Source organism: Mytilus californianus, unplaced genomic scaffold, assembly GCF_021869535.1.
Source record: "Mytilus californianus isolate M0D057914Y unplaced genomic scaffold, xbMytCali1.0.p SCAF_5, whole genome shotgun sequence".
In the NCBI taxonomy this organism is placed as follows: Eukaryota; Metazoa; Mollusca; class Bivalvia; order Mytilida; family Mytilidae; genus Mytilus; species Mytilus californianus.
The window spans coordinates 63815122-63841270 of NW_026262701.1; the positions used below are offsets into that span (position 1 = coordinate 63815122).

Below are 26149 nucleotides of genomic sequence, written 5' to 3' on the forward strand. Positions count from 1 at the left end.
GAGGCATCAACCATTCAACAAGTATACATTATTGTTTAGGGGCCAGCTGAAGTTTGCCTCCAAGTGCATGATTTTCTCGCTGTGTTGAAGATCCATTGGTGGCCTTGGGCTGTTTTATGCTCTTTGGTCGGGTTACTGTCTATTGACACATTCCTCTTTTCAAATAGTTTGTTTCCATTGAAAATAGGGGAAAACATACAACATTGAGGTTCTTGTTCCTGTTTGTTATCATGGTTATTGAACAAATTGTTTGTAATTTAAAAAAAAAAAAAAACCAAGCCCCCCAGCCCGCTCTTTTGACAAATAAAACATGAGTATTTGCCTAAAGGAAAAAGTTTTGATCTACAATTACAGCATACCTGCCAACCTTTGAAACCTTCAAAGAGGGAGATCTCCCTCTCAGCTATGACAGCTGAGGGGGAGATTTTGCGCGAACTACATTTTCAAGTGAAATATTTGACATGTTTACTTATTCATCTACGAATCACTTATAAGAGTTATTAGTTATACTTTGTTTCTTTAAATATGGTTATATCTTACAGAGGTGTGTTGATTGTTTCTATCAAATGGAAGTTTTTAACGACCTTGACTGGCTATACAGTCATTCTATCAATTAATTTGGTTCAATACATATATTATAAATTTCAACATTGAATAGAAGTATAGATCTTTTAACATGTTTAAGATATTTTTAAAATATGATTATTTTTTTCGTCTTAAGGCATACAAAATCTTTTAATTGCCATCCTTTTATGATTTTTTGTTTAAATTGTATTTAGTTTATATTGTTTTATCAATTCACATTATTTTAATAAGGGTAACTTAAAACAGGATTAAACAGGGGAAGTAACCTGAAATTTCTTTGAAGTAGAACACAAAGCTTGAAGCAAAAGTCGTTAATGATCGTAAATTAGTACTATGTTTGACACCCAAGCTGTCAAGTGAAGCCATTTAATTTCACATGGCCTGTGATTTACAGGTAAAAACAACCCTCATCAGCGACACAAAAACGTAATTATTGTTGACTTGTCATTCAAGGTTGAAATATCCAAAAGCGGGAGATTCTATACTCCCGCGCGGGAGGGTACCGGAAGGCGGGAGATTTCCCGTATTTCGCCATTTGAGCGGGAGTCTCCCGCTCAAAACGGGAGGGTTGGTAGGTATGAATTACAGTGCTTATTCATACAATAAAGTTTTCTAGAAATAGCAAGATTTCCAGATTTTGACATTTATTGTTCCTAAACATTCCTTTACCAAATATTGAATTTTTCATGACCATATTTTGGCACCTTGTGTACTTTCACCCATGCTTATTTGGATAAGCTGTAACAAAAAACTGCAACACAACTGTTTTAGAAAGGGTTAATGAATTGAGAAAAAATAAATAAACACATTTTTTTTTCCATTTCAGACACCAGCAATTACCATAAACCTAAATCGACTTATAGACAAATCATTGGAACACAATGTAAAAGAGTCTAAAGTTTGGCATGAGTTCCATTTGAATGATCAGGGGAAAAAAAGATCATTTGTTTTACAGTTCCAGAAAGGACCTGAGTTTGATGAGTTTTATCAGAAACTTCAGAATGTCATCATTACTCTGAATGCTTGTAGAGAAGGCAAAGCAACAACAAATAAAAGTAAGTGCTGGTTATGGACACTACATGTTAAGCATGTTAAATTAACATCAGGAAATTTATGTCTTTAATGAACTCAGGAAATTAATGTCTTAATGAACTATCACAAGTGTTATGCACAATTATAATTCCAATACAACTAGTTAACAAAATACCAACAGAAAAAATAACAGGATAAAATCCTTTTATATTCTGCAAAAATATACCCCAATTCTTTATTAATGAAAAATAGGTTTATATAATTGAAAGAACAGATCAAAACTTTAAATGAAAGACTACATATACATGAAGCCCATCAAAACTATCAAGAGTTGTCCTATGCATGAGAATTGAAATCAGAAGAAAATGTATTTCTTATGTAAATGGTAAATAAAATGAACTCAGTAAGTTATTTAAGTTACAGACACTACATAAATATTATGTTTTATAATTTCCTCAAATATGGATAACTTTTCATAGGTAAAAGAATAACTGTATGTATTTTCTTTTTTATGTTTACTTTTTTGACCAATAGAATGCTGCCGGATTATAAATAAATATATTCAATTAAATTTAAAGTTGATTCCAATGTAAACAAAATGTTGACATGGATTGGACCAAGATCATTTAAAATCTAAAGTAATTTAAGCTAATAAACATATCTAAACAGAGTAGTTGCTATGCACATAAAGGAATGAGGAAAACTATATTTCTGAAAAGAAAATCTTCAGAATTATACTAGTGAATTAGAAAAAAGAAATGATGATGGTTTTTATACGACCGCAAAAAAATTTTGAGGTCGTATATTGGTATGACGTTGGCGTCGTCGTCGTCGTCCGGCGTCGTCGTCCGGCATCGTCGTCCGAATACACAATGGTTTTCGCACTCTAACTTTAGTTTAAGTGAATGGATCTCTATGAAATTTTACCATAAGGTTCAATACCACAATAGGAAGGTGGGGATTGATTTTGGGGGTTATGGTACCAACAGTTAAGGAATTAGGGGCCAAAAAGGGGCCGAAAATAAGCATTTTTGTAACTTCCAGACATAACTTGTGTGTTAGCATATGGATCTCTTTGACATTGTACCACAAGATTCCATATCACAAAGGGTCAATGCTGGGATTGATTTTGGGGTTAATTGCCTCAAAATTTTAGGAATAAGGGGCCAAAAGGGGGCAAAAAACAAGCATTTTTCTAGTTTCATGACAATAACTTGTGTGTAAGTGTATGGATCTTTCTGAAATTTTACTACAAGGTTCCATTTCACAAAGGGAAAGCTGGAATTGAGTGTTGTGGTAATTGCCCAAAACGTTTAGTAATAAGGGGCCTAAAAAGGGGTTTAAAATAAGCATTTTTTAGTTTCTAGACAATAACTTGTGTTCAAGTGTATGGATCTCTCTAAAATTGTATTACAAGGTACCATACCACAAAGGCAAGGCTGGTATTGAGCTTGGTTTGGGGGGAAAGGGGGGTGGGGGTGATGAATCATAAGGGGGGCGGGGGTCAAAAAAGGGGTAATTTTTTTTTTTCCTTTTTTTTTTTGTTTAAAATTTACATTTTAAGTTAGTTATTTTTTATCACGAAGAGAAAGTAGGAATTGAGTTTTGGGGTTAACTGCTCAAACATTTATGAATAAGGGGCCAAATATTGGTCAAAAATAAGGATTTTTTTAGTTTGCAACAAAAACTTGTGTTCAAGTGTATGGATCTCTGTGAAATTGTATTGCAATGTACCATACCACAAATTGAAGGTTGTGATTGAGGTGGGGGATGATGAATCAAAAGGGGGTTGAAAAAATGTGTGGGAGGTAGGATTTTTTTTTTTCCTTTTTTTTTCTTTAAAATTTTCCATTTAAAGATGGTTGTTTCAGATTTATATATGAAAGAAAATAATAATGATACAGTTATATATCATGAGGAATTGAAATTTAAAATTATGTATATTGGAAATTTAAGTTACATTGGAAAGTAATAATTGGCTTTGGGGGGGGGGGGGGGGTTATGGCTCTAATGTTTAAGGAATAAGGGGGAAAATCCGAAAAAAGGTTAAAAAACAAGGGTTTCCATTTTAATAGACAAATAATTGAGTAAAGAACATTATTTAAAAGCAGTGTAAGGTTGGTAATTCAAACTCATTTAAATATCTCATCTACACTGCTTTTAAATTATGTAAATTGGAATTTTGCCAATAACTTTATTGTTAATAAATGCATTGGAAATTTGCCAACAATTTTAGTGTAATAAACTTCATTGGAAATTTGCCAATATAAAATTTTGCTGATGAAGGTTTTTTGTTTACCTTTAGCCTTGACTATGAAGTCATTTTCTATTTTTATAGCCTTATGATGTAGTTGAATTATTTAATACTTTTATGATGTGTTTAAATGGGGTTTTATCATGTTTATGGTTGCAAATTTATTGTTTTAGTATAATAAACTCCATTTAAAATTTGCCAATAAAAAAAATTTTTGTTTATTTTTAGCTATGATTATGATGTCATTTTCTATTTTACTTTTATGGTTGCAAAGAAGTTTTTATTTTTAGATATTACTGTTAAATGATGCTGATTAAGGTTTTTGCTATGTTTAGCCATGACTATGATGTCATTTTCTATTTTAATATCTGTTATGATGTATTTAAATGGGCTTTTATGGTTACAAAGGAATTTTATTTTTAGATATTACTATAAAATGTTGCTGATGCTGATTAAGGATTTTGTTTATTTTTAGCCATGACTATGATGTCATTTTCTATTTTAATACCTTTATGATGTAATTTTCATTTTTAGATATTACTGTTAAATAATGCTGATTAAGGGTTTTTTAGCTATGTTTAGCCATGACTATGATGTCATTTTCTATTTTAATATCTTTATTGTCGAGCCTGCGACTTTTGGTCGCAGAAAGCTCGATATAGGTATAGTGATCCGGCGGCGGCGGCGGCGGCGGCTACGGCGGCGGCGGCGGCGGCGTTAGCTAACTTCTTAAAAGCTTTATATTTCAGAAGGTGGAAGACCTGGATGCTTCATACTTTGTATATGGATGCCTCATGTTACGAAGTTTCCGTCAGTCACATGTCCAATGTCCTTGACCTCATTTTCATGGTTCAGTGACTACTTGAAAAAAAAGAGAACATTTTTTGTAATGTTAAATTCTCTCTTATTATAAGTAGTAGGATAACTATATTTGGTATGTGCGTACCTTGCAAGGTCCTCATGCCCGTCAGACAGTTTTCACTTGACCTCGACCTCATTTCATGGATCAGTGAACAAGGTTAAGTTTTGGTGGTCAAGTCCATATCTCAGATACTATAAGCAATAGGTCTAGTATATTCGGTGTATGGAAGGACTGTAAGGTGTACATGTCCAACTGGCAGGTGTCATCTGACCTTGACCTCATTTTCATGGTTCAGTAGTTATAGTTAAGTTTTTGTGTTTTGGTCTGTTTTTCTTATACTGTATGCAATAGGTCTACTATATTTGGTGTATGGAATGATTGTAAGGTGTACATGTCTAGCTGGCAGGTGTCATCTGACCTTGACCTCGTTTTCATGGTTCAGTGGTCAAAGTTAAGTTTTTGAGTTTTGGTCTTTTTTTCTAATACTATATGCCATAGGTCAACTATATTTGGTGTATGGAAATATTTTATGATCTATATGTCAGTCACGCAGGTTTTATATGACCTTGACCTCATTTTCACGGTTCATTGATCAGTGTTAAGTTTTTGTGTTTTGGTCTGTTTTTCTTAAACTAAAAGCAATAGGTCAACTATATTTGTTATATGGAAGAATTGTTAACTGTACATGTCTGCCTGGCACGGTTCATCTGACCTTGACCTCATTTTCATTGTTCATTGGTCAATGTTTAGTTTTCTTGGTTAATGTTAAGTTTATGTGACAGTTGTAATAAAGCTTTATATTTAGGACTATCAACATAATATCAATGATTAGTAAAGAAGGCGAGACATTTCAGTGTGTGCACTCTTGTGATGTATTTAAATGGGCTTTTATGGTTACAAAGGAATTTTATTTTTAGATGTTACTTTAAATGTTGCTGATTAAGGATTTTTGTTTATTTTTAGCCATGACTATGATGTCACTTTCTATTTTAATACCTTTATGATGTATTTAAATGGGGTCCCATGTATTTAGATTTTTGATTATTTATACATGTTACCAAATTGGTCCACATTGAACAAAAACGGTCCAAATTTCAACTTTATTACATTACATCAAACATTGAATTCTACATATTCTTTGATATATTGAAATTAACAAACAATTTAGTTTATGGATATTCCACCATAATAGGTAAATTAAATTTTTTCCAGTTCTTACACCACATTCATCCTGTGTCAGAAACCTATGCTGTGTCAAATATTTAATGACAATCCAAAGTCATAGCTGTATCAAGCTTGAATTTTGTGTCCATACTTGCCCCAACTGTTCAGGGTTCGACCTCTGCGGTCGTATCAAGCTGCGCCCCAGCGAAGCATTTTATTGTCACTATGCACTGCCTACTTTTACCAACAATTTTTAACTCACCTCGCCCAAAAGGCCAGTGTGAGCTTTTGCCATCACTTAGCGTCCATTGTCTGTCGTCATCTGTTAACTTTTACAAAGAATATCTTCTCTGAAACTACAGGGCCAAATTTAATCAAACTTGGCCACAATCATTAATAGGGTATTTAGTTTAAAAAATGTGTTTGATAACCCTGCTTGCCGACAAACATGGCCGACATGGCTAAAAATAGAACATAGGGGTAAACTTTCAAATTTTAACCGGATTTCCAAAGAAAAATATCGGTTATTAATTTGGTGATGTTTTGCTTCCTGTGACTAAATGAAGGTCAAGTTAGATTTTCACAATTTTAGCATTTATCATTGTTGAGTAAGAGTTATAACCCTTTAAATAGTGAAAAGTGATACTTAGAGTGTTGTCTGTGCAATAACTTGAAAAATCTTTGACAAAATCATTTCAAATTTAGATATGTTGTTTCCTGTGACTAAATGAAAGTCAAGTTAGATTTTCACAATTTTAGTTTTTATCGTTGTTGAGTTGTAGACTTTTAAGTAGCGTAAAGTGATACTTAGAGCATTGTCCATGCGATAACTTGAAAAGGCTTAGATGAAAATCTTGTTAAATACTTTGAAGAAACAAGACAACAACCTTTTAAAAGTGGGTTTCTGGAAAGTTATTGGAGTGACCACAAGATTCTATGGTTTCATATTAAATAAGGTTATAATCTCATGAACATATTTCTTTTATTATTGAATTCATGATTTCTGCCTACCCACCCCTGCTGAACAAATGTGTGTGTTCTTATATACTCTCTTAAAGGGGCATTAGTTGTCAAATTCATGTTCACCGATTTGACTCAAATTTTCATATTTGATTTATAACATACTAAAACATATATCCAAATTACAATAAGTCTAAAATAAACAGTTAACAATGCCTAAACTTGATTAAATATGTATCAGCATTTCGTGTTTAATTTTGTCTAGACGTCATCTAATTAACCATCGAGATGACCTCCGAAGATGGCTGACGGTCATATAACCCGATATAAGCATGAATATAAATATAGATAAATAGCGACCTAGTGCAATTGGATTTTTCTAGGTCTGTTTGATTTCATATTGTAGGTTAAAAAGTCTGTTTATCATCGTTTTTTTACCTGTATAAGAACAATTTTTATACGACCGCAAACAAATTTTGGGGTTGTATATTGGTATGACATTGGCGTCGTCTTCTTCAGGCGTCGTCGTCGTCCGAAGACACATTGGTTTTCGCACAATAACTTTAGTTTAAGTGAATGGATCTCTATGAAATTTTACCATAAGGTTCAATACCACAAAAGGAAGGTGGGGATTGGGGTGATGGTACCAACAGTTAAGGAATTAGGGGCCAAAAAGGGGCAAAAAATAAGCATTTTTGTAACTTCCAGACATAACTTGTGTGTTAGTGTATGGATCTCTCTGACATTGTACCACAATGTTCCATATCACAAAGGGAATGCTGGGATTGATTTTGGGGGTAATTGCCTCAAAATTTTAGGAATTAGGGGCCAAAAAAGGGGCAAAAAACAACCATTTTTCTAGTTTCATGACAATAACTTGTGTGTAAGTGTATGGATCCTTCTGAAATTGTACTACAAGGTTCCATATCACAAAGGGAAAGCTGGAATTGAGTTTGGGGGTAATTGCCTCAAAATTTTAGGAATTAGGGGCCAAAAAGGGGCAAAAAACAAGCATTTTTCTAGTTTCATGACAATAACTTGTGTGTAAGTGTATGGATCTTTCTGAAATTGTACTACAAGGTTCCATATCACAAAGGGAAAGCTGGAATTGAGTTTGGGGGTAATTGCCCAAAACATTTTGGAAAAAGGGGCCAAAAAGGGGCCAAAAATAAGTATTTTTCTAGTTTCCAGACAATTTCTTGTGTTCAAGTGTATGGATCTCTCTGAAATTGTACTGCAAGGTACCATACCACAAAGGTAAGGCTGGGATTGATTTTGGGGGTAATTGCCTCAAAATTTTAGGAATTAGGGGCCAAAAAGGGGCAAAAAACAAGCATTTTTCTAGTTTCAGGACAATAACTTGTGTGTAAGTGTATGGATCTTTATGAAATTGTACTACAAGGTTCCATATCACAAAGGGAAAGCTGGAATTGAGTTTGGGGGTAATTGCCCTAAACATTTAGGAATTTGGGGCCAAAAAGGGGCCAAAAAACAAGCATTTTTCTAGTTTCCAGACAATAACTTGTGTTCAAGTGTATGGATCTCTTTGAAATTGTACTGCAAGGTACCATACCACAAAGGGAAGGCTGGGATTGAGTTTGGGGGTGATGAATCATAAGGGGGTTCAAAAAATTTGGGGGGGGATTTTTTTTTCCTTTTTTTCTGTAAAATTTTCCATTTTAAATTGGTTATTTCTGATTTATATATAAAAGCAAATAATAATGATATGGTTTGAATAGGTAAATTCAAAAAATTTAAGTTCTTAGACCTCATTCATTCTGTGTCAGAAACCTATGCTGTGTCAAATATTTAATTACAATCCAAATTCAGTGCTGTATCAAGCTTGAATGTTGTGTCCATACTTGCCCCAACTGTTCAGGGTTCAACCTCTGTGTTCGTATCAAGCTGCGCCCAGCGGAGCATTTTATTTACAGATCAAATCAGTCAACCAAGTGGTTCGTTCTTGTTTCACTTTCAAAATTGACATTCTTTTCCTATTTATAGCTGAATACATGCGTAACCCATTTCCAGCTAAGGGGTTAAATTGAAGTTCACATGAATACGGATGCAATGTTTCTTTGCTTATTTTAACTATTTAACTTTCATTAATGATTGAACAAATAAAAAATCAAATTTTTTTTTTCATATCTCTAGCTAATGCCCCTTTATATTCCAATATTATGTCACTTATGATAAATAGGAGGTAAAGATTGATTTTGGCTTTTCCATTTCTGAACCCTACAAAAATTCACAAACATTTATTTTTTTTACTTGATCCTTTTTGGGGGTCCAGATTTTGCAAATTTTCATGCAGGAAAATCTGGTATGCTGTCAATCTGACAGCCTCTTGTTGTTTATTATCTTGAAAACAGCTATTGAAAGAGAAAATCTGACAGGCAAAAATATTCAGAATGATGAGATCTTCCTTCTGTCTATTGACGTAAAAACTATCAGACCACTTGTTATAGGAGTTAATGCCCTTAAATGACTATTTTTATCATTTTTTTTACATTTTTAACCGGATTTTCGAAGGAAAAATCAGTTATTGATTTGGGGATGTACGGGCGGGCGGCTGCCGGACAGTGTCCATTCATTAACATGAAAACGCTTTGACGAAATTTTTTCAAATTAAGATATGTTGTTTCATGTGACTAAATGAAAGTCAAGTTAAATTTTCACGATTTTAGCTTTTCTCGTTGTTGAGTTATATCCCTTTCCAATAGTCAAAAGTGGTACTTATTATGTGATTGAGTTATTTCCCTTTGAACAGAAATGGTTAATTATAGATATAAAGTCTGATTACACTTACAGATAAGTATTATAGATTTTTAAAAGACATTGTATTAATGATAAATGACATTTTGGATTTTTCTTTTCTTTTCTTTGGTAAATTGTTTGAAGAATTTTGTGGTAGGTTTGTTTGTTATTCTGTATAAACTAATTTTCTGAATGCTAAATATATATTTTTTTCTTTATGAAGTGAAGTCCTTTAAAAGCTAAGCTTATATTGTCTATTAATCATATATTTAGATTTCTGATTTTGGGCCCATGCAGTTTTCAAGTTGGTCCAAATCAGGGTTCAAAATTAAACTGTGTTTGATTTCAACATAAATTGAATATATATAGGGTTCTTTGAAATGCTGAATCTAAACCTGTATTTATTTTCATTATTAATTAGATAATACCACATTGAGGTCCAAAGGGTCCTAAATTAAAATTTTGTTTAATTTCATCAAAAATTGAATTCTTGGGGTTGTTTGATATGCTGATTCTAACAATGTTTTAGTGGTTAAATCATATCTAATTTTATTGATTATAATTTTAAGATAGATACAAATTTATAACATCATATTTTATTTTAGAGAACTATTTTTTAGTGGTTAAATCATATCTAATTTTAGAGAACTATTTGTTTATCATTTATTCAGTTTGAGTTATTTCCCTTTGAACAGAAAATTAATAAATATATGGATAACATTAAACTGTGTTTCATTTCAACTTAAATTAAATATATATAGGGTTCTTTCAAATGCTGAATCTAAACTTTTCTGTCTGTTTAGGGGATTCTTATTAAGTTTACCTCCACCGTAAAACGTATACATCGTTCTTAGATTGTCGGACGTAAATAGTTCTGGGAACAGAATCGGCATAATGTGGCATGCAAAATTTCCTGGTCCTTTAGAGGAGTGGATAGCTCTTGAGAGATCGTTCTCGGAGATCAAAAATTGTTCTGGAATGTCCGAAAATAAACTGTACGGCACAGTAAGGCTTTGTCTCATCGGCGGGGTTGACATGTTAAATCCAAATGTTGGCGAAAATGTATTTCTTTGCTCAAGTGTTGTAATGTGAGACGTTGTAGGAGTTAAAGGTATATCCGGCAAACGTGATGAATGTGATGGTAACGGAGACGGTACATCACTTTCATTTTCAACAGCATCTATGAGTGACCGACGAGCTGTAGAAATTCTTTGTGTATTCTCCGACTCTTGGGGTTGAAGATGCCTAGTCACAAAAGCAAATAACTTTTCGATGGTCTCCTGCTGTTTAAGTAGCATGCGTTCTAATAGAGATGAACGAGCATTGTTAATTTCCACTTGCTTTAAAATTTCTGCCAAGTCATTGTCTGATGAAAAGGCTGGTCTTGTCTTTATAACTGGGGATTTGTCCTTTCCATTACACTCCGGCTCAGGTTCGGGTTCCACTTCCTCAATTGGCGATGTTGGTGCTATAAAATGAGGAGGAAGCTCAGGGGATGGTGTCGGTGATCTAAATAAATATGGGTCGTTATTCCCATCTCCAATATTTACAAGTGATGCTTCTGGTTTCTGAAAAAAAAAATCAAAATATAAATATATTATATTAAATGACAACTTACAGATGCAGTTGAATGGGGTATAACTAAAAAAAATACTTCTAGTGTGGTGTCGAAAGTTATTTTGTTACTGTCGTGTGGCAAATATTACAAAACAGATTCTATTAAATACGTTAAAAAAATACTTTATATTAACTTTTTTTTAAAGAATAAAAATTGTCAATTACTGAGTGTAGAATGTGAAGTGAACGTTGTTTATTTAAACCAACTAATCAATCAACTACATGTATTCATAAACAAGTTTTATTTTCTATTTATATTTGATAACATTTGGTCATATTAAATATGAAGAAGAAAAAAATAATCATATGCAAAATAAACCGAGACAGATTTTAAAATAAAATATATCTAAAAAAATACTTACACTCCGTTTAACATCTTTAGGTTTTGTATTCCGTTTTCTTTTTAATGGCTTTGTCAAAGCAATGGGACTTGGGAATCCATGACAAATCGCCCCACTGGCAAATCGCCCCACACCTAATCGCCCCACTTTTTCACCAACTCGCCCCACTTCCAAAAAAATCGCCCCACTCTTGTTTACCAACTCGCCCCACTTATGAAAAGGATAAAATCCCATTGAAAATAGGTTGGATAACATGCCCCACTCATGAAAAGGGTTAAAATCCCGCTGAAATAAGGTCTGCCAACTCGCCCCACTCATGACAAATAGATAAACCACGATGAATTTAGTAATGCCAACTCGCCCCACTTATGGAAAAAGATGCTATCCCGTTGTATATGTTCCTGCCACTTATAAATAAAATCAATACCTATGAAAACCTTAGATAAACATCTTTTGTAATTCTTTTCTTTTTGTTTTTCTTTTCTTTTTGTTTAAATAAAGCAGTAAGAAGTGAGTACCAGTATTTCGGTGACGTGAATGTCAACTCGCCCCACTTGTGAAAAATAGAAAAATCCTGATGAATTGAGTTATCCCAACTCGCCCCACTTATGAAAAATAGGAAAATCCTAATATTGAGTCATACCAACTCTTTACACTTATGAAAAAGGAAGAAATACCGTTGAATTTATGTCTGCCAACGTACCAAACTGATAAATAAAAGTATGAATAGAATTAATTGCTACCAACTAGCCCCACTTATGAATAAAATGATTAAACTGTAAGGAGTGTAGGCCTTCCAATTCTGCCCACTTATGAAAACGTTAGAAATGCATCTTTTTTTTTTGGTTCTTTTCTTTTGGTTGAAATAAAACAGAATACATAATTATGCATAACAATAACATTTAAAACAAACATACATTAAATCAGTTATGACAAGCACTGGCATGATAACATAAAAAGAAGTACTAGATGAAATGTCAGCACTAGAAACAAGAACATGAATACATTGTCATTAGAAAGTTCAGTAGCTGTCTGCTTCCACGACTAGACCGTTGACACGACCACACTGGCGTAAGAGTCTGGTTGTAGATATGCTGCCTGCAATATACTGCTCCCACATGTTGAATAGGATGGCTTGGGGTTTACCTTTACGTTGTACGTGTAACCGTGGCTGTCCACAAGCTTACGCTTGCCCTGCTGTGTACCGGACTCAACTGTTGTGTAGGTGATGGTATCTGGAGCAATCTCAACGTTGTTGATGGAATCGTCTAAGATCGAGCTGTAAAAAAATCGATTATATAAATAACTTACATTTTTCAATTATGTCATTACTTTAAGCAAATAATACTGAACAGCACAATTACATGTAATATACGAATACATCCGAGTAGAAGACAACCTCAAGTTACTCTCATAAAAACTTTATTAAATCTAATTGGTAGTCAAATACTTCTTATTTTTACAATTTATGATATTACAATTTTATAATGAATACACGAAAAGAAATATTAAATATACATATAATGAATTAACGTAGAAAATACAATGCTTACACTTCAAGTTGAATAGTTGGCACTTCAAAGGAAGCACTGATGTTGAAGGACAGCTCTGGCTCTTGAAACACCTTTGGCTCATCTGGCTGTTGGTCTGAATCTGTTTGGTCTTGGTGAACGGACTGGTCTGCAAGGTCTGTCTGCAGTAAAGACTGATCATCTGGATTGGGTGCTTCACAAGGCGTACATCGCCAGCTTATAGACATAAATTTCTCATTTTTGTTTGTTTTCAAAGCATAAACAAAACTTACCAATCAATTTTTCAACAACAACAAAACCTGCTTATAGGGGGAGGGTTGAGATCTCAAAAAACATGTTTAATCCCGCCGCATTTTTGCGCCTGTCCCAAGTCAGGAGCCTCTGGCCTTTGTTAGTCTTGTATCATTTTTAATTTTAGTTTCCTGTGTATAATTTGGAGTTTAGTATGACGTCCATTATCACTGAACTAGTATACATATTTGTTTAGGGGCCAGCTGAAGGACGCCTCCGGGTGCGGGAGTTTCTCGCTGCATTGAAGACCCATTGGTGGCCTTCGGCTGTTGTCTGCTCTATGGTCGGGTCGTTGTCTCTTTGACACATTCCCCATTTCCATTCTCAATTTTATTTGACTACTTTTACTAACAAAAGCACGACACACGCTTATTGTAAATGAGAGAATGGGCATTCTCTTTGATATTTACTTGAAAGTTACATTTGCCTTTCACTGATTGCTCGTTAGTGTTTAATTATTCTTAATTCAAAGACAAAAGTAACCAATCCGGTAAGTGCTATGATAACAAATTGCTGTTAATTGAAATCCTTCAATTGTTATGATATATCGCATTATGATACAATTAACAGGTTTCTTTTCAATTGTTATGCAAATAACTATAAGCTTACAAGAATAAAGTTATTCTGCAATAATACGAAAATTATATTTAGAATTATAATTTCAGAAAGTGAAACATCATTTAATTTCAATAATAATAATTAAATAAATTTTCGTTTTTTTGTATTCTGTGTAGATGAGTTTTCATTTAAGTGGGGCGAGTTGGCAGACATGAAAATTATATATTCATCTATTTACCGTTTTTCATTAAGTGGGGCGAGTTGGCAGGAGTAATATTAACGGGATTTAACCCTTTTCAAAAGTGGGGCGATTTTTTAAAAAGTGGGGCGAGTTGGTAAACCAGTTGGGGCGATTTTTTTAAAAGTAGGGCGAGTTGGTGAAAAAGTGGGGCGATTAGGTGTGGGGCGATTTGCCAGTGGGGCGATTTGTCCTGCTTCCGGACTTGGTAAAGTGGCATCACTGACTGGACTTGAAGGTGGTTTCTTAACTGATTCTGTAGATACGTTTGGCGAGTCCGTTGTTTGCTCTAACTTCTTTTTGCATTCTTGCTCTTTTCTCCTCATGTCAAGCCAATCACCACTTTCTAAAACTGTTGCCTCATCTTTGTCTCCATCTTTGTCACCCCAACGAACAAGATATTTCTCACCAATGCGAATACGTCCATCTATGATAATTTTGAATCTTGGACATACATAAAATCTCAAATTTGCATTTTCATCATCAAACTCGACCAGGAAATGACTTGCTTCTCGAGTCTGAAGTCTTGAAGACATTTTTCTTAACTGGCGATGTTGTGCGATGGTATAAGTTTTTTTAATGCGTATATTTTGACACAAACAATTGTCATGGGAATAACTAAAATATTGAATTGACACTTCCGTATAATTGTTTGCACCTTATTACAATGTACAAACGTTAATTGTCAAAAGGTTTATTGCCATTTTGATAATCTTGTATCAAAAGCGGAAGGTATTGCATTTGCACTGACACCTTAGGCCATATGTGTGCCATCTTCGATGTGAGAAAACAACTAGATTAAGAATACACATAAAAAAAATCATCATTTTAATACTTTAATCATAATATCTTGGAGTAAATTAAATAAACCTTAACGAACTTACTAATGCATACAATTGATACATATTTGTCCATAAATATTTTTTTTTATCAGTTTATATTGACCTTAGAATACCTGACCAGCTGTTGTCACGGTCTATGGATGCACTCAGTATTTATCGTGATCATAAATGGGATAAAACGAGGAAATTGCAATTTTATATTTTCTAAGGGAGGTTTAAAAATAGTTTTTTTTCTGAAAAGTCTAGTGCACTTTTTATATAAATGTTAAAAAAAAGTTGCATTTTAAAATTTTAAATCAGTAATATGACATTTAAAATTTATTTATTAGTGTACACATTTGAAGTTTGTTAAATGTCTTCTGTCACGCTGACAATAATGATCACACAATTATGTCATTCAATTTTATTATTTCTATAAAAAACAAATATTTTTTTCTAAAAATTAAATCATTCCGAAAATGCCGAAATTCAAACTAACACATCATGACAATATGAAAATTTATACTCTGTACCAACAAGGATGGCCCGTGCATGCCATATTACGAAAGTTGTCCGCTGATGGTATAGATATTTCTTGGGGAGCTGTTAAAAATGTGATTATTAAGTACCAATATGGTCGTGCTGGATATGAACATTTGTCAAGAAAGAAAATCCCGACATTCAAAAGTATTACAGATGCAGATATTGATTTTGTTAAATCTACACTTGATGAAAATCCAACTCAAACATGCAGTGACATTATGCGTCGTTTATCAGACAAGGGCACAATTACAAGTAAATCTACCGTTCGAAAAATGATAGATTCAGCCGGATACACTGCATCAACACCTCGTTATGGACAAATGATTCGTGAAGCAAATAAATTAAAGAGAGTTGAGTTTTGTAAGCAACTTATAGCAGTCAATGAACAATTTGACGATATCATATTCACAGATGAGGCAACCGTTCAACTTCACGATAACAAAGTTGTTATATACAGAAGAAAGGATTGTGTTGCTCCTGTACTGCCGAAGCCAAAGCATCCACTAAAAGTCCACGTTTGGGGAGGCATTAGCCGACGTGGTACCACTCAAATTTTGATCTTTGAAGGTATTCTAAAATCTGATTTCTTTGTGAATACTATACTACGACTAGGACTTTTGCCATTTATTAGACAAACTTATCCAGATCAGCACAGATTTCAACAAGACAATGACCCAAAACATCGTTGTAATCTTAGTAAGAGGTTTATTTCTTTATAATTGAACACCTTAAAATATTCTTTTGGCCCATGTTTCAATATTCTTAATTTCCCCATCTTAACCTATATTTTAGTTCATCAATATTCTCTATTCTTTTTTTTTTGCTAGAACGATTTTCTCTATACTTCATTTTTTTTTGCCTATTATTCTATATTCTGAATATGATATAATTAAATATGAGCACCCTTCTTCTGTAAAACAATATTAGGTAAAAAAACAAATAAACAAAATAGAACTAAAAAGAAATAAAATGAATAAAATTAAACTAAAAAAGCATATATCATGTTAAAAAGCTCAGTTTCTTTATTGAAATAATTGAATCATTTATTTTCTTCTTCCCCTTTGGATAATATTTTTAGTACCTGTAAAAGAAGCAAAATTTGAAATTATTAGCTGATAACATATTTGTAAACAAGGTTTTATAGTTATCATGGTTATGTAATCTAACAGTTTACCATTCATGCTCCTTGATTCAGGTAACCTTAATTACTAAACAACATGAGATCACACCTGGTTTTTGTGTCTGTCCTTAAGACTGTCATGTCAGACACAATGTCTCTCAAAGTTATCAATCTCAGTATGTCCTTAAGAGTACTGTATGTTATTGAGAGTTATTTATTATCATTTGAATTGTTACAAAAAAGTATTTTTAAGTGCACACCAAAGTGCTCCTCAGTAAGGAGTTTTATAAATATAACAGGTGAGACTGTAGATGATCATATTATATTGATGCAATAATATATTGCAGAAGGTATAAACAGTTACTTTTTTCTCCATCATTGTTAAAAATAAATTTGTTGAGTGCTCCTATGTCAGGAGGATTATAAAATACAAGAAGTAAAACAGGAAGTGAATCTTGTTATGTACAAAGTACAAATTTCTTTGATTCTTCTTTAAATTTCATACTCATGGTTATGAAACAAAACATTTTTTACCAATTAAGTCAAAACTATGTATCCCTTTTGAAATTGTTAAGGATTTCATTTTTTATGTTATGCCTACTGAATAAATTTTTTCAGGTGTACATGCTGTTCATAAACATTACAAATGGATAACATGTGGACATTTCGTTCTGTATTAAATATCTAGTATTTGTTCAATTATCTTAAATCCACTAATAAGCAGTAAACAATCATTAACAAAGGTGATAAAACTGCAAAAGCATTAGATATTTAACTTAATCCCATTGTCAGTTAATTAGTGTTACACAATCAGGTAAAGATTTTACCGGAAACGCCGGTAGGCATGAAATTTGGAAATTCTATTTTTTTGAGAAGGCAGAGGGGTGCATTCTTTTTCTTTGGAGGGCAGAATGGTGGGGGTAAGGGCACCAAGGGCGGGCCGCCCTTCTATTTAGGGCAGGCGGGAACACTGTAAACCTATATTTAAATATTGGATTTTTGGGCCCAGTTTTCAAGTTGGTCCAAATCAGGGTCCAAAATTAAACTTTGTTTGATTTCAACAAAAATTGAATTTATGGGGTTCTTTGAAATGCTGAATCGAACCATGTATTTAGAGATTTTGGATATTGGGCTCCTTTATCTAATTGGTCCACATAGAGGTCCAAAGGGTCCTAAATTAAACTTTTGTTTGATTTCATCAAAAATTGAATTCTTGGTGTTCTTTGATATGCTGATTCTGCCAATGTACTTAGATTTTGGATATTGGACCATAATAGGTAAATGTCCAATTTCAAATATTTCAGTTCTTCGACCACATTCATTTTGTGTCACAAACCTATGCTGTGTCAAATATTCAATCCAAATTTAGAGCTGTTTTAAGCTTAAATGTAGTGTCCATACTTGCTCAACTGTTCAGGGTCCGACCTCTGCAGGAAATCCGATTTGCTGTCACTCTGACAGCCTCTTGTTGGTTAGTATCTCGAAATTAGAATAGATAGACAATAACTTTATATAGCAAAAATGATCCAAGACAAGATCTTCAAATAAATCAAAATGATCCAAATCTTTAGTCGACTCCTTATTAAAGTTGTTGCCCTTTAATGACTATTTTTCTTTTTTTAGCTCACCTGACCTGAAAGGTCAAGTGAGCTTTTCTCATCACTTTGCGTCCGTCGTCCTGCGTCCGTCGTCCGTCGTCCGTAAACTTTTACAAAAATCTTCTCCTCTGAAACTACTGGGCAAAATTTGACCAAACTTGGCCACAATCATCATTGGGGTATCTAGTTTAAAAAATGTGTCCGATGACCCCGCCAACCAACCAAGATGGCCGCCATGGCTAAAAATAGAACATAGGGGTAAAATGTAGATTTTGGCTTATATCTCTGAAACCAAAGCATTTAGAGCAAATCTGACATGGGGTAAAATTGTTTATCAGGTCAATTTCTATCTGCCCTGAAATTTTCAGATGAATCGGACAACCCGTTGTTGGGTTGCTGCCCCTAAATTGGTAATTTTAAGGAAATTTGGCGTTTTTGGTTATTATCTTGAATATTATTATAGATAGAGATAAACTGTAAACAGCAATAATGTTCAGCAAAGTATGATCTACAAATTAGTCAACTTGACCAAAATGGTCAGTTGACCCCTTAAGGAGTTATTGCCCTTTATAGTCAATTTTTAACAATTTTTCGTAAATTTTTGTAATCTTTTACAAAAATCTTCTCCTCTGAAACCAAATCTGATGGTATAAAATTGTTCATTAGGTCAAGATCTATCTGACCTGAAATTTTCAGACCAATCAGGCAGCATGTTGTTGGGTTGCTGCCCCTGAATTGGTAATTTTAAGAAAATTTTGCAGCTTTTGGTTATTATCTTGAATATTATTATAGATAGAGATAAACTGTTAACAGCAATAATGTACAGCAAAGTTAGATCTACAAATAAGTCAAGATGACCAAAATTGTCAATTGACCCCTTAAGGAGTTATTGCCCTTTATAGTCAATTTTTTACAATTTTCATAAATTTTGTAAATTTTTGTAAATTTTTACAAAATATTTTCCACTGCAACTACTGGGCCAAGTTCATTATAGATAGAGATAATAGTAAGGAGCAAGAATGTTCAGTAAAGTAAGATATACAAACACATCACCATCACCAAAACACAATTTTGTCATGAATCCATCTGTGTCCATTGTTTAATATGCACATAGACCAAGGTGAGCGACACAGGCTCTTTAGAGCCTCTAGTTTTAATTTTTGTTTCACCTGAGAAGAAAGTCGCGGAAGGCGAGACATCGTAGTTGCTTTTCCTGCGACTGCGGCTTCGTTGTTGGCGTTGTCAGCATTGTCTTCGTCAACAATTGTGAAGTTTTCTGCTGAAGTTAGTTTGATGGGAACTACTTGTGATAGATCAATGATATAAAGTATGAAATTGCATTACTATCAGTACGTATCAGTCTGATGACTATTTTGAGGCCCTGCCCCCTACGTAATGGTCCAGTGACTTTGAATTGATTAGCAATTTTCAATGTAAAGATTTCTGCTTAAGTCAGTTTGATAGTAACTACTTGTGAAAGATTAATGATATTTTCTATAAAGTTGCATTAAATCAGTAGACATCAGTTTGACGACTATTTTGAGGCCCTGCCCCTGTAGGGGATGGTCCAGTGACTTTCCATTAATTACCAATTTTCAATGTTAGGTTTTTCTTATACCACTGCAAAATTTAAGCGTTCATATAATGTTATCACATTGTCTGCGTTGTTGTCGTCCGAAGACATTTGGTTTCCAGACAATAACTTGAGTATAAGTGTATGGATCTCTATATAATTGTACCACAAGGTTCCACACCACAAAAGGAAGGTTGGGATTGATTTTGTTTTTTTTTGGCTTAACTGTTTAGGAATTAGGGGCCAAAAAGGGGCCAAAAAACAAGCATTTTTCTTGTTTCAGGACAACAACATGTGTATAAGTGTATGTATCTCTATGAAATTGTACCACAGGGTTCCATACCTCAAAAGGAAATTTGGGATTGATTTTGGGAGTTATGGCCCAAACCGTTTAGGAATAGGGGCAAAAAATCTAGGATTTTCTGGTTTCCAGACAATAACTTTAGTATAAGTCTATGGATCTCTATGATATTGTACCACAAGGTTCCATATCAAAAAAGGAAGGTTGGGATTGATTTTTGGGGTTATGTTCCAAACCGTTTAGGAAAAAGGGACAAAAAACATTACTTTTCTAATACTTTGTATAAATTGCTTTTTTCTTGACCAATTTCAATGTGGTTTATTTAATTCAAAGTCTTATTTTATTTGGGTTCTTTAATTTGCTGAATCTTACTGTGTACTGGTACTTAGATTTTGGATTTTGGGCCCCATTTTTGAATTGGTCCACATTGAGGTCCAAAGGATCCAAAATTAAAGTTTGTTTGATTTCATCACAAAATGAATTATTGGGGTTCTTCGATATGCAGAATCTTATCATGTTTTTAAATTTTTTATTTTAATTCAAGGGTTTCTTTGATGTGCTGAATCTAAACATGTATTTAGATTTTTGATTTTGGGCCCAGTTTTCAAATTGGTCCACATTGAGGTCCAAAGGGTCCAAAATTAAACTTTGTTTGATTTCATAAAAAAATGAATTATTTGGGTTCTTTGAATATGCCAAATCTAACTGTGTATTTAGATTTTTAATTTTAATTCAAGGGGTTCTTTGAATGTTCTTTGATATGCTGAATCTAAACATGTATTTTTGGGCCCAGTTTTCAAGTTGGTCTAAAATTAAACTTTGTTTGATTTTAACAAAAATTGAATTTTTGTCAGCTAATGTTCCTGTAACACACAGATAACAACTACAGAGTCTGAGCTATGTTTGCTGATAATAAAACACAAGTTGAGTAAAATGTCATTTATTCAGAAATTAATTTAAAATGCAACTGACATCTTAACAATCATAATAGTAGTGAATAAATGACAATGACTTTAATAAGCAAAGGTGGGGTTGAAAAAGTGCCAAACCCCGAATCGTAAACAGTATAAAAAGTACATAAAATAAAAGTGAGTTTAAAAAATTAACTCACCAAAAATTACAAAGTACATAAAATACCTTGATGTTTAAAGAATATTAAATGTCCTACAAACATTATAGTACAAAAAGGGAGGGCAATTTGTGGGTTTCAGATAAAATTCAGAAAACAATCTTTCTCTCTCCAAGAACAAAGGCGAATGACCGCATGTCCGAGCACATGTAGAAATATGATATTAATTACTAATCTCAAGAACTGACAAATCAGCTAATAATACTTAGATGATCATGCATGGTACATGCAGTCCTTGACCTCACGTTGATATACTTAAACGAGGAATATACTATCTTACACTCATAGCATTATGAAACTCAAAATTATCGGAAATTCCAGCCAAAAAATTTTTTATTTACAATAACTGTTATTTTGTCAGCTAATGTTCCTACACACAGATAACAACTACAGAGTCTGAGCTATGTTTGCTGATAATAAAACACAAGTTGAGTAAAATGTCATTTATTCAGAAATTAATTTAAAATGCAACTGACATCTTAACAATTATAATAGTAGTGAATAAATGACAATGACTTTAATAAGCAAAGGTGGGGTTGAAAAAGTGCCAAACCCCGACATAATAAACAGTATAAAAAGTACATAAAATAAAAGTGAGTTGAAAAAATTAACTCACCAAAAATTACAAAGTACATAAAATACCTTGATGTTCAAAGAAAATTAAATGTCCTACACACATTATAGTACAAAAAGGGAGGGCAATTGGTGGGTTTCAGTTGAAATTCAGAAAACAATCTTTCTCTCTCCAAGAACAAAGGCGAATGACCGCATGTCCGAGCACATGTAGAAATATGATATTAATTACTAATCTCAAGAACTGACCAAATCAGCTAACAATACTTAGATGATCATGCATGGCACATGCAGTCCTTGACCTCACGTTGATATACTTAAACAAGGAATATACTATCTTACACTCATGGCATTATGAAACTCAAAATTATCGGAAATTCCAGCCAAAAAATCTTTCATTTACAATAAATGTTAATATGGGGTTCTTTGATATGCCGAATCTAACCGTGAATTTAGATTTTGGATTTTGGCCCTGTTATCAAATTGGTCCACATTGAGGTCCAAAGAATCCAAAAGAACTTTTTGTTTTCATCAAAAATTTAATTCTTGGGGTTCTTTGATATGCCAAATCTAACAATGTATTTACGTTTTGGATATTGGACCATAAAAGGTAAAAGTCCAATTTCAAATTTTTAAGTTCTTCAACCACATTCATTCTGTGTCAGAAACTATGCTATGTCAAATATTTAATCACAATCCAAATTCAGAGCTGTATTGCACAATTAATAGAAATTGTAAAAAGATTCATAGTTAAAAATAGATACAGCATCAAATCTAATTTTAGAGAAGAAATTATGTATACATTACTGTTCATTACTAGATTTTTTGGAAAATAATTACAGGTACCGGTAAGTTTTAAAGATTTTTTAAAGACATTGTATTAATGAGGAATGATATTTTGGAAATTGTTTTTTTCATTTTTTTAAGTAAGTTTTTTGAAGAACTTTGTCTTAGGATTGTTTGTTATTCTGTATAAATTAGTTTTCTGAATTCTATATATATATATAAACAAGTCTTAATTGAAAACAAAGTTCAAACCTATGATTGCGTTGGATAAAAACCGCAATTTTTATACATGTGCATGCAAAACAAATTTCTTGGTAGAGGGGTCTAAATACAGCACAAACAACATTTTCCAAAAGACCAAAAAAGTGAAAAAGTATATTTTAACAAAATGCATTTGACTAGCAGGTCGAACAACGGATGTTCTTAAACCCTGCTGACTGCCATTGGCGATTGCCAAATAAACCGATCACCAGATGTAACAAAATGGATCTTAACTGTTAATTTAATACCAAACAGAAAACAATAAACTTGTGGAAAAGATGGTATACCGCAAACAAAAGGTGTAAAAATTAGTTCACCATATCCGGATTTCGACAATTAATGTCTCTACAGTGATGTTAGGAATCGAAACAGTATTTGGAAGGCCATATATTTTACCTCAATTCAGGATAGACTCTTGAATTTTGAAGAGTCAAAATAGGATGAACGGATCATATAAACCCGAAGGCAAATATAATACAAGCCCAAACGAAAAAATATAAACAAGTCTAAATTGAAAACAACGTTCAAACCTATGATTGCGTTGGATAAAAACCGCAATTTTTATACGTGTGCATGCAAAACAAATTTCTTGGTAGAGGGGTCTAAATACAGCACAAACAACATTTTCCAAAAGACCAAAAAAGTGAAAAAGTATATTTTAACAAAACTCATTTGACTAAACTAAACTTGCCCACAATCATCATTGGGTATCTAGTTAAAAGAATGTGTCCCATGACCCGGCCTGCAAACCAAGACGGCAGTCATGGCTAAAAATAGAACATTAGGGTAAAATGCAAGTTTTGTCCTATTTGAAAAACCTCTATAAATAGACTGACTGGCAGAAATGTTCAAAATGTTGAGCTCTACCTATTTATCCGGCCATGTAAGTCAGAACTGTCAGACGGCTTTTTATATGCCGATTTACTGGACGTATTATGGTATACCATTGTCGGTCTGTCCGTCTGTCCGTCTGTCAGTCCGTCTGTCGGTCCGTCGTCAACATATCGGATAATAACTCAAAAATGCTTTAACCAATTTGCATAAAAATTATCAGCAAGACAAGATCTAAAAATAAGCCGTCAAGGCCAAAATCTTCAGTCAACTTATTATTGGAGTTATTGCCCTTTAATGATAATTTTTACCATTTTTTTGGTGATTTTTGCCTTTTATCTTGAAAACTTCAATAAATGAATAGAATTTATGAACAAAAAAAATTAGCAAAAATGAGATCTACAAATATGTTAACATGACTGAAATTGTCAGTTAACTCTTAATAGAGTCATTCCCAGCTAATGATGATTAAACTTAAAAGTGGCCATTGTGGAAGCTTCAGGTGAGCGACACAGGCTCTTAAGAGCCTCTAGTTTAAAAATAACATACTTTTTCTGAATTAAAGGATTATGACTGAGTCATTTTATACAGAATTTCATGAAAAGTATGTTTTTTTAACCTTACTACCCTAATTGTAAATAAAACAAAAATAAAGCATAATTTACCTTCGAATATACTTGAGCGTTGTTGAGTTTATAAAATTATTTTTTAAGTGTATTCTACAAAATTTTACATTTTTAGTCAAGAACAGCTAGCAGATCTTCAACAAATCTACGTGCTATATAGAAATAAGGATGTGGTATAATTGCCAATGAGACAAACTTCCACCAGAGTTCAAATAAGGTGGATTTAAGCAATTATAGGAAATTCACCGTACAGCCTTCAACAATGAGAAAAATTCATACTATAAAAGGTAGAATACGTTGTAAAAATTATTTGGAGGAAGGAAAAACGTAAAATTTTGAAAAATGAAAAAAGATAATGAATTTTTATATGCCTTTTTACGGGACGTATTATGTTCCAAATGGGGAAGTTGAAATCATCCCTTCGTAAATTTTACGGACGCCATCATAAGTTGGTTGACCGTTATGGAATAACCGTTTCACTGATGATATCGGATATGTTCCTTATGTCGTAACTACAATACCCTTCCCTTTTCACGAATGTGACCTACCAAATTAGATTATTTATCTGATTTGTATTTACATAAGCAACACGACGGGTGCCACATGTGGAGCAGGATCTGCTTACCCTTCCGGAGCACCTGAGATCACCCCCAGTTTTTGGTGGGGTTCGTGTTGCTTAGTCTTTAGTTTTCTATGTTGTGTCATCTGTACTATTATTTGTCTGTTTGTCCTTTTATTTTTGGCCATGGCGTTGTCAGTTTGTTTTCGATCTATGAGTTTGACTGTCCCTCTGGTATCTTTTGTCCCTCTTTTATGGTATATCGTTGTCCGTCATCTACATGTCGGACAATAACTCAATTACACTGTAACGAATTTGCATGAAACTTTGGTGATTTGTTTATATCTATTGACGTGAGCTCCCTTTCGATTTTTATAAATTTTAGATTTTACGTTTCCGAGTTATGGGGTTTTATTCATTAAAAAAGGGGGATTTTCCAGTTTTCGGACAATAACTCAAAAATGCTTTAAGAGTTTTCATGAAACTTTGGTGAATTGTTTATATCTATTGACGTAGGGGCCTCGGTGGCCCAGTGGTCTAAGTAGTTACTACTGTAATCACTAGCCAGTCAACACTGAGGTTGTGAGTTCGAACCCCGCTTGTGCGGGTGCACTGGACTCCAATCTTAATTGACTAGGATTGTCAGTTTTCCTATCGAAGGTCGGTGGTTTTCTCCGGGCACTGCGGCTTCCTCCACCAATAAAAACTGGCTACCACGAAATAGCCCAAAAGCAGTGCTTAAAAGTGGTCTTAAAACACCAAAAATCAAATCAAATCTATTGACGTAAGGTCCCTTTCGATTTTTCTAAATTTTAGATTTTACATTTCCAAGTTATGGGATTTTATTCATAAAAAAGGGGGGATTTTCCAGTTTTCGGACAATAACTAATAAGTGCTTTGAGCATTTTTCATGAAACTTTGGTGACTGGTTTATATCTATTAAAATAACCTCCCTTTAGTTTTTTAAAGCAATTGCTTTAATGCTATGGCATATAGCCATCTTTGTGACCCAGATCAAGCCAAAGTTTTTGAGCAGATTCCTCGTCTGTCATTTTAAAAATCCTATGCATGTTTTCTAATGAAATACATTAATTGAAACAGTTGAAAAACAACAGTTGGTTTGTGAAGTTTCAACATATGTTCTAGTAGATGTATTTCTGTATTTAAGGGGACAACCGTTTGACTATCAAAGAATGTAGAAGTCTGCATGAGTGAAAAAGTGCATTTTTATACCTGC

General features: G+C 33.3%; 1 protein-coding gene across 3 annotated transcripts in view; it reads left to right on the top strand.

Moving 5' to 3' along the window:
* LOC127701140 (ranBP-type and C3HC4-type zinc finger-containing protein 1-like) overlaps window positions 1-26149 on the top strand; it is a 494271-nt gene that overhangs the window by 101039 nt on the left and 367083 nt on the right. For all 3 annotated transcript variants that reach the window (XM_052204944.1, XM_052204946.1, XM_052204945.1), the window contains one exon: window positions 1412-1640. In XM_052204944.1, coding sequence (XP_052060904.1) covers window positions 1412-1640 — 229 coding nt within the window. The remainder of the gene's footprint in view (window positions 1-1411; window positions 1641-26149) is intronic.